The following is a 9,885-nucleotide window of genomic DNA, read 5'->3' on the forward strand; positions in this document are numbered from 1 at the left end:
CCACGTTCAGCAAAGAGGATTGGCTTGATGACAGACTTGCTCTGTACTAACCATCAGCTGTGACTCTGCACATACAACACCACTCAGGAGAATGGTAGATGGCACTTCACATGATGCACGAAAAGAGTGTGTGTGTGTGTGTGTGTGTGTGGGGTTCGTGAGGTAGACCATTGATTTAATGATAATGGCGTGTGTTTGAGGGAGGGATGGAGGGAGAGAAAGAGAATAATGAGGTTTGGAAAAGTCACGATTCAAGTGAATGTCAGTTACATTGATCTGTGGCAAAATGCAATTCAGACACATTTTGGGCTGCAATAATCTTCCTTGAGAGCAACCGACAGTTTTGGGGGGAAATGAAACTTCTAAGAGATTTAAGAAATTCTGACAGATTGGCTATGTACTGTAAAAGAGTGGCCACTGTGTAGGGGGGAAACAGTCACTTTGATTTATCTGTGAGCAGTGAGCATGAGAGAATAGTCATTACACCCTTGTATGTAGTGATTTCCTTTGTGGAAAAACTCATATTGTCATATGTACCCCTTTAAGGGATAAAGAGACTACTGGGTACTTTGTTAGCTTTGATGGTAACAGAATCGATCAGTCACAAATCTCACCAAAATTCTTAGCTGATCATTGATACTGGTAGGACCAAAGCCAAAATATGTGAACTTTGAGTGTTTTAATCAATGATTATTCAAATATTAACAGTCCTCTGACACTGCTGACATACATACTGCTGTTACACTCTGACCAACCTCCATATGATATTCCCATTTTCATCAAAGAAAACAATGCTCTAAAATAAGGCTGAGCAATCTATCGATATTATCGATATTGTGGTATTAAACTAGTAGAGATGTCCGATGATACCGATATTAACAAAGATTTCATATCGCTATCAGTTTTTATTTATTAGTTCAACAGCTATAGGCATTTATGAATGCATCCAGTGGGGCATCACAACTATGTTCACTTATTTATATATGGGTTCTACAATTTACAGGGTTATGTATTTAGTGGCCAGAAGCCAGAAGAAATAAGAACCACTGAGTAGTTACTTTGCCACTAGAGAACTCCGTTAAACCTGGACCATAGTTACCAGCTGCTGATGCTGCGACGTATTCAGCTTCAATCCGTGACTCGGGTCTCACACGCCTCTTGGTGGCACGAAGGCACAGCCACGGAGTTGGGTTTGGTGACCCCTAGAGTTGCAGAAGTGATACCAAGCTGACGATGGGTTTAGTCAGTTCACACTGAGATGAGCTCTTCCTCCAGAGTGGTCCCAGAAGCGGTGATGGGTCCAGGAGCGTTAACTAATAAAGATCAAAAGTAAAATAATAATTCTCTCAGCTTCAGCATCAAAAATAGCAAAAAGGCTCACATTTTAAACGTAGCTTTGACTGGCCTGATTGAGAGGCTTAACTGGTAGGATGTCTTGTCAGATAAAACTGGATACAAATGGCTAGGTAAAAACATATTTTAAAAGCTGTCCAATTCAGGATAAACACTTTAAAAAAGAGACTGAACCTTTCCAAAATAAAACGATGGCTAAAGTTCTAACCAAACAGATCTTAGTATCAACTTAGTAGTTATGAAATTGAAACTTCAACTTAGAAGTTATGAAATTGAAACTTAGAAAATAACAGTTACAAAGTTGGGTTTCAAAATAAAATGGAAAGAATCTTAAAACAATAAGAACCGATCCCAGGCCAAAGGGATCAAGTTGTATCTGTCCGATTTTTCGGATTCTATTCCGACTGTTAATTCCTAATAATTCATAATAAATAAGTCTTGTTATGTCATGTGAGTGAATTTTACAATAAAATAAAAAACTACAGGTTCTACTGTATGTACACCCCAACTGCACCGACAAACTTTTGATGAAAGAATCACATTCTTAAGCTGTGCCAGTACAATTACCAACACTCTACAATTACAAAAGTACAAATGCGAGAGTAGAAAATAGAAATAGAATAGAATATCATTACAAGCCAAGGTGACATAATGTAACATAATACCAGTGACCTCAATGCTGTATTAAAACAATCAAGAAAAGTGGCCAATGTTTAAGGTATGACATTTTCAATTTGGGCAACACTTCAGAGGATATTGAATCAAAAATTAATTGATTGATCTAATCAATCGAAGAATGTTTCCCAAATTGTAAATTGTACTTTATACCTTACACACTGGACACTTTAATAGACTGTTTTAATGCAGCATTGAGGTCACCTACTGTATATTGTATATTATGTCTAGCCTGGCATTGCCATACTGATAACGTGGATTCACTCACAAGTTCAACGTGAGAGTGAATCCTCGTTATGAGTCTGGCCAATGTCAGGCTATATTATGTCACCTAGTAGTGATATATTGAATCTCCTATTTTGTATACGGTAATTGTACTCAACGTTTTAAGAATGGGATTATGAGAAGACAGGACGTGGTCAAAAAATTGTTTGCCTATTTGCTCATTTGGAGCATCAAGCAGGCTTTTCTTTCATTTCCTCATTACATGAGGATTTTTGAATGAGACTAGATATTGTCTGCGATCGTAATATTGTGATATGGCATGGAATTTCCTATCGTAATATTGTGATGTGGCATAAGTGTTATCTTTTCCTGATCTCTTAAGTCTTATTATATATTTTTAAACAAAAGCTAAAACTGCAGATCTACAAGCTCACAATGCATCACGATGCAACATGCTGTAAGCTTGTAGATCGGCTATTTTAGCAATTTTTATATTTTTTTAAAGAAAATGTATACCGTAATTTTCGCACTATAAGCCGCACCTGAATATAAGCCGCAGCAGCTAAATTGAATGATTTGTACATATATAAGCCGCACTGGACTATAAGCCGCGGGTGTAAAATCCATAGATTTAGGAGGTCCCCTAGTGGCCGTTAGCTGTAAAAATCCATAGATAAGCCGCACCGTTATATAAGCCGCAGGGTCGAAAAATGGGGAAAAAGTCGCGGCTTATAGTCCGAAATTTACGGTAGTCACAATATATGATATTATTGTCAAAATATCAATATTGAGAGATTTGTTCAAAAACATCGTGATGGTAGATTTATTTTTCCATATCGCCCGGTCAAACTTCTAAGGACCTACGAGGTCATCAGCCTGAGTCAAGGTGTTGGATGTCTGCTCGTTACATGACAGTTCAATGGCTTGTACCCTCAGTTTAACAATGGGCCATGAGTCCTACAGTAGCTCCCTGGTCCTCAACGTCAGGTCCGGGGACCACCAGGGGGTCCAAATAGACCCTTACGCGTCAAATTAACCCTGAGTATTTTACAGTATAGATTGATTGGGGTCATAAAATATCTGGTATCAAATGGGCGTACTTGACATTCAAAAGGGTGAAAATCCCTAACCTACAGTAGCTTGTGTGAATATTCAGCATGGGGTTAATGGACGGGGTTCAGGTGGTGGGTGGGCATTTGAGCGCTGAGTGGAGGCTCAGGCCCTGGCTGTTGCCGTAGTCTTCACGCCGACCACTGATGATTCATCCCAGCTCCATTACGTTACAGGCAAGCGTTTCCTTTTGTCTCAGCTCGGGGGAGGATAAGAGCCAGCAGGCCAAACAGAGGGATGGAGCCTGTCAATAGTGATTATACATGACAGGATGCAATTTCCAACTGCATGGCTGAGCGAGTGTGTGTGCATGTGTGTTTGTGTTTGGCCATCATGTGGGTGTTGGGTGAGCAGTTCGGCACAATAGAACATCAGCCATTTTGCCTTTTTTTTTTATATATATGTTTGGTGGTCGTCATGAATCTGATTCGGTGAAGTGAATAATTTCTGTGAATCTCTTTTCTTACTTTGTCCTTTTTAGGTATGGACAGAGAGAGCTAAAGGTCAGGGTGGTGATACTGATTTGAAGAAAAGAAAGAGGGATGGAGGTGCAGAGAATGATAACATAGAGGTGGAAACAGATGAAAGTATTGCCAAGAAGAAGAAGCCCCTGGATACCTCAGCCAAGCTTTCAGCATTTGCTTTCAACAAAAGCTAATAATTGATCATATTCTTATTGTACTGCACATGACACACTGTAAAATCATTTAACTATGAGTGTACACTTGTAAACAAATGGACCCATAACGGTCCATTGTGTTACATTTGTACACTCTTGGACTTACAAATAGATTGATTAATATTGAATTTACTGTGCAGGACATGAAATGTAAATTTTGAGAGAGGAAGAATGTTGCCTCTAGTTCTACATGAAACTGTAGAATTGGTTCTGTCCAGAGCAGAGTTTTTTTTGCTGGGGGGGATTTGCTGTAGACAAGTTATTCATTTTCCAATATGCTGTTGGGGCTTGGAGGCATTTGAAGCTGGTCTGAACGAGTCACACAACAGAAAGGAAATAAGCATGTAAACTGAAATCTTGACAAACTTATTTGGAAACAGTATGGGGAATGCAGCATGTATGTTTCGCTGCCGCTTTCTATGTTTAAATTGTTTTAGACTTTTCATTTGTACTGTATTGTTATTGTAAGTATAAAATAAATGTAATTATATACTAAGTTTGTTTCAGTTTTGTGATTGGCTGTTATGTTGTGTGTACCTACAGTATACTTTAATGAGAAACAAGACCACAGTGAGAGGCCCACTCACAGATGGCAGTAGTTGCAAACTTGCTGAGTAATGCTTATATGGAGTATCTCAGTTGGGCTTGGTACACAAAGCATTAAAACTACTTCTGAATGTGGATAATTTATCTCCTCCAGGAGATCATGTGTTTGCCCCTGTGTGTCTTCCGACAGCTTATCTTATCTACTGGGCTGATCAGGGTCATATTTCTTATGCATCCTGACAGGCCAAGGATCTTGATTCTCTAATATTTTCCCAAATCGGTCAACAACTATGTCAACAATAGTTGAAATGTATAATCGCAGAGCAACAAGGCGATGTTTGATTACACCAAAATACACATTTCTGAACATGACAATATATCCCCAAACGGACAAATTACAGAGTCCTTAATATGTCTGCGCACAACTCAAAAACACCCTACTGTGTAAACCAGAGCTTGCAGATCAGCTATTTTGGCAGATAAAGCGGGGCCCAAGTATAGATCTAAATCAGGTCCAGTCTAGAGGGTTTAAGTTTAAGTGGTTAAGTCAGCCGTTAGCCCATTTTAAAGAGTATAGAGTGCCTCTGGAAAGTGTACAGTACACATCAAAACTAGTACAATAATACAAGGCTGTCTTGAAATCACAGATGTGCAGTTGCTGAACAAACAAGTCTACTTGGTTTGAAAATAACATGTTTTGGGTGATGTAACTGCATGCATTACTATAATTATTAGGGCATCCTCTTGTCGGAGATTTGTAAGAAAGTAAAATGTATTTGTAGAGCACCTTTCACAGACATTGATAGTCACAAAGTGCTTCACAAGCATATCAATAAAATAAGCAAAGACAATAAAACAATCATCTCAACACAGAGCTGTAATCACAAGCAGCTATGTGAAAGCCTGTTTGAACAGGTGAGTCTTTAACAACAGTCTTGGAGATTTGTGCCTACTATGCACTTTTCTAGTTGGGTAGTATGTGACCTTGGTCAGTGGTTCTCAATCGATCCTTGAGGGGGTTCCAGGTAGCCTGGAATCCAGACTGATTCGCTACGTTTGTCTTTTTCTAAGTGAGATATAAAAAAATGACGAACGTAGCAATCAGTCTGGATTCCAGGCTAGGTTCCAGGGGCTCCCAGCAAAATTAGTCAATATAGTATCAATTTAACTCTATTTTAAGATCACGCTTAGAACAATTTCAGGAGAACAATGTAAGCCCTTCCCTGCATTGCTTATTTAGTAGCCAATAGGCCAATTAAGTGGATTCATGTGGTTTAATTTTGAATTCCAAATACATGTGGCATCCCTCAAGGATCAATTTGAGGGACTTTATTGTTCTCTCTGTATGATTCTATCGTCCACCCAGGAACTCCTTTCAGTTCCCCAAACACACCTCAAAACCAAAGGTGACCCGGGCCTTCTCCGTAGCCACACCTAAACTTTGGAATAATCTCCCATTTCACATTATGGCAAGCCCCACCATTGAGAATTTTAAATCCAATCTAAGACCCACCTTTTTTCTCTTGCGTTTAACACAGTACAGTATGAGGTCAATTTGTATATATATATATTTTTTTTCTCTCTTCATACCAGTAACCTGAAAGCTGATTGTATGACATTCTGTATAGTAGTGTGTATATCTGTCTGCCTCTTATATGACATCATGATTTGTGTGCATGGGGTTCTCATCTTAAACAAGCTTAGTGCTTAATGAGAGTTCCAGTTTAGTAGACCTTGTATTGTGAATTTGTACTTCCATGTAGGCTACTGTTATGTACTGTCATGTACTATTCTCATGTCTTACTAAAACTACATCAATCAATCAATCAATCAATCAATCAATGTTTGTTTTTGTTTTTTGTGTTTTCTAATTATGCTATAGGCTTTATTGTTGTAACTGGAGTACTACGGTCTATATGTTGCTATTGTCTCTTGGAAAGCACTTTGGGTCAACTGCTGTTGTTTTTAAACGAGCTATATAAATAAACTTGATGAGCGAGTTGTAGATGTGCTATTTCTGAAGATGTTTGAAATTCTTTTTTTCCCTCCTAAATAGGGGCGCCAGGGTGAAAGTGGTTAAAACGGTTACATGGGTTAAACATGGTCCATCTGCCTTGCTCTACTCTCCTTATATCCCCGTTTGGAACCTCACTCTCCACTGTAGCTCTGAGATGAGGTCCCGCTGTCTCTGGTCCCGGCAGAGGTAGAATTCTTCCAAATGCAGAGAAGATCACGTTTTTCGCAACATCGCATCCAAAAAGTAAAGGTAGTCCGAGACACATACAGATGTTTGTAATTTCGCCGGAATGTAAAATTTTACCGACGGGGTTGAAAAACCCTTTTAAAACGCTTATTTAGTCAGCCTGTGCCATGTTTTCCCATTCAATCCGGAAGAACCCCCCGACGGCAGGTGCCAGTACTGCTTCCGATTCGGCTACAATGGGAAAACATGACACAGGCTGACTAAATAAGCGTTTTAAACGGGTTTTTCCAACCCCGTCGGTTAAATTTTACTTTCCGGCGAAATGGCAAACATCTGTAGGTGTCTCGGACTACCTTTACTTTTTGGATACGATGTCGCGAAAAAGGTGATCTTCACTGCATTTGGACGGACTCCACCTCTGCCGGGACCCGAGACAGCGGGACCTCATCGGAGCTGCTACCGTGGAGAGAGTGAGGTTCCAAACGGGGGCTCCTGTGAGTCACTCAGCTGAACGTGACGTAGCCTACTACAAGCAACCGACCAATGGGGATCCTCGGGGATTATTGTGGCTTTATTATAAAGACAGAAGGATGCTGAAACTGCGACATGTGCGCTCCCTCTTCTCCTCTAGACACTTTGATCTCAGGGTAAAAAAAAATATCAAGCGACAACAACATCCACAGAAATCCTTCGAAAGACAGAGAGAAGAGGAAAATACACCGTTTAAAGAAAAAGTAAATTAAAAAAAAACTCGAGTTATGGAGTGCTCCAAACATTGTCAGTATGGCCAAAGCGAGAAGAAAGACGCGGGTGACGCCGACAGCGACGCCGTGGCGATCGGACACTTTGACGGGAAGACGAGGAAGCCGACGCCGGGCAGTGCCGGCGCTGGGGAGTCGAGCGGCGGCTCCCAGAAGACCTCCTCGTCCTCCTCCTCCTCTGTCATGGAGAGCTGGAGAGAGGAGCGCACCAGGAGCGTGGAGGACAACGAGCAGAGCCTGCCGAGCCTGGCGGCAGCCTACACCACCATCCTCAGAGGACTGGGAGAGGACCCCCAGAGACAGGGGCTCCTCAAGACCCCGTGGAGGGCGGCCACCGCCATGCAGTTCTTCACCAAGGGATACCAGGAGAAGATCATCGGTGAGCGGCGTTGCCATGTCCGCTTATTATAAGCGACTTTTGGGATTCTTTTTCTGTTAAAATTGCTTGTTTTTTTGGGCTGGTTTCTAAAGTGTACTTGCTTATTTAGGCTTGCTTCCTATTTTATTTTTTTATTATTATTTAAACCAGTGGTTCTCAAATATTTTCATGAAAAAGTGTTGTGCCCAGGGGAGCATTTGTGTTGTTAGAATGTTTCAAAAGAATATTAAAAAAATTCCACATGTTATTGCAAGAGTTTTTGAAAATGCAGATTTTCAAGCTCACAACGCCTCGCATTGCGAGGCGTTGTGAACTTGTAGATTGGCTACTTTCAAACAGCCGATGCTTAATTAAAGTGCTCATGATGTGGCCTGCCGTAGTTGATTGATTGATTAATATACTTTATTTAGTAAGACATGAGAACAACAGTACATGGAAGTACAAATTCACAATACAAGGTCTGCTAAACTGGAAGGCTCATAAAGCTTGTTTAAAATGAGATCCCCACGCACACAAATCATGATGACATAAGTTGCTTCTTTTGGGCTTTTTTTCCTAGACTTGGTTGCTTGTTTCTCTCACAAAACCTGGCAACACTGATGAAAACGTATCAAATGAAATGCATTCGGGGATTTAGTCTGATGACGATCAACTGGTGGCATCACAGCTACCCGGCTGATCCGATACATGGCTGTCAATTCAAGAATATTGTTATGGCTACTTATTGTACAACATTAGAGCTATAGGCTACAGCCTGCTATAGACTTAATTACCATTTATACCAACCAATTATAGAATGGGAGGAGAACATGATTTCTGGACATGGATAATCAGGAAATCATGTTCTCCACCATTCTATAATTGGTTGGTAAATGGTAATTAGGTCTATATATGTGCAAATGCAAATGAGACTCTATTCCCACTTGACAAAAAAGCGTGGACAGAAAAAAAGAAAACAGCCTGGCCCAAGGGCCTGCTACTTTTCTACTTTGATAAAAGTATAATTTGCTATTAAATAATTGCAAGTAAAATATTTGATGATGATGATTTATTATTTAAATTAGTAAAACTAATTGAAAAAATTAAATCATTGTAATTTACAAGGATGAAGATGGGGTTCCCAGGTAGCTCACTTTTAGAGCACATAAATACCATGTTAAGGCAAAGTCCTTGCCACAGCTGGCCGGGGTGGGTTTGAATCCAACCCAGGCCGTTTTCTGCATTTATTATCTCCCTCCCTTCCATGTCTCTCTATGCACACTGTCACTGTCAAAATGAATAATCTTTTAAAGGATGAAGACGTAATGCATCATTGTTGAACAATCCTATACCAGCAATCCTGAAATGTTACATAAATCCACTTATCTAATTGGACCGATTAATTTTGCTTTTGTCCATTTCATATGAAAGAATTAAATGTGCTGAAAAAGATAGTTGCTTTGAAGTACAGCAAAAATGATAGATAATTGCTTTTAAGTGTAGTGGAGTAAAAATGTATCTTGTTACTTGGAGATGCAGTAGGGTAAAAATGTCAAGTGACAAAAGTAAACAAACTTAGCTAAAGAACAAATAATTGAAAAATGTACCGTAAACAAACTAAGTACTCGTACTTCATTACTTTCCACCACTGCAAGGCACAGAGAGAGAGGTACTACCAGCCGCATCCATATGGGCTGACTTCTCCACTCCACCTCCTGGAGTGGTGGAACAAGGGAGCTGCCCCTCTTCCCATTTTTTCTTCCTCCTCAAAATTCTGTTCACTCCCTCTGTTGGACCTCCTCTCCTTGTAGAACTAGCCTCCTCTTTTAATGCATCTGGAGGTAGTTTGGAGGCGATGGGGGGTTGGGGAGGAAATCTGTGGTTGTGTACTGTTAAGCTGTAACACATTCAAAGAATGTTGAGTTGCTCTTCAATCCTATAGATACATTTCACAGGAACAGTGGTTTACATAGTT

General features: G+C 40.1%; 2 protein-coding genes across 3 annotated transcripts in view; both read left to right on the forward strand.

Moving 5' to 3' along the window:
* Nucleotides 1-4,518, forward strand: part of wdhd1 (WD repeat and HMG-box DNA binding protein 1) — a 29,982-nt gene extending 25,464 nt beyond the window's left edge. For both annotated transcript variants that reach the window (XM_080427509.1, XM_080427508.1), the window contains exon 26: nucleotides 3,845-4,518. In XM_080427509.1, the coding sequence (XP_080283635.1) occupies nucleotides 3,845-4,021 (177 nt within the window). In that variant the 3' untranslated portion in view covers nucleotides 4,022-4,518. The remainder of the gene's footprint in view (nucleotides 1-3,844) is intronic.
* Nucleotides 4,519-7,252: 2,734 nt separating this feature from the next.
* gch1 (GTP cyclohydrolase 1) overlaps nucleotides 7,253-9,885 on the forward strand; it is a 25,179-nt gene continuing 22,546 nt past the window's right edge. The window contains exon 1 of the mRNA XM_080435682.1: nucleotides 7,253-7,931. Within this exon, the coding sequence (XP_080291808.1) occupies nucleotides 7,550-7,931 (382 nt within the window). The 5' untranslated portion in view covers nucleotides 7,253-7,549. The remainder of the gene's footprint in view (nucleotides 7,932-9,885) is intronic.

The sequence above is a fragment of the Gymnoscopelus braueri genome (genome assembly GCF_963280865.1).
Source record: "Gymnoscopelus braueri genome assembly, chromosome: 1".
NCBI lineage: Eukaryota > Metazoa > Chordata > Actinopteri > Myctophiformes > Myctophidae > Gymnoscopelus > Gymnoscopelus braueri.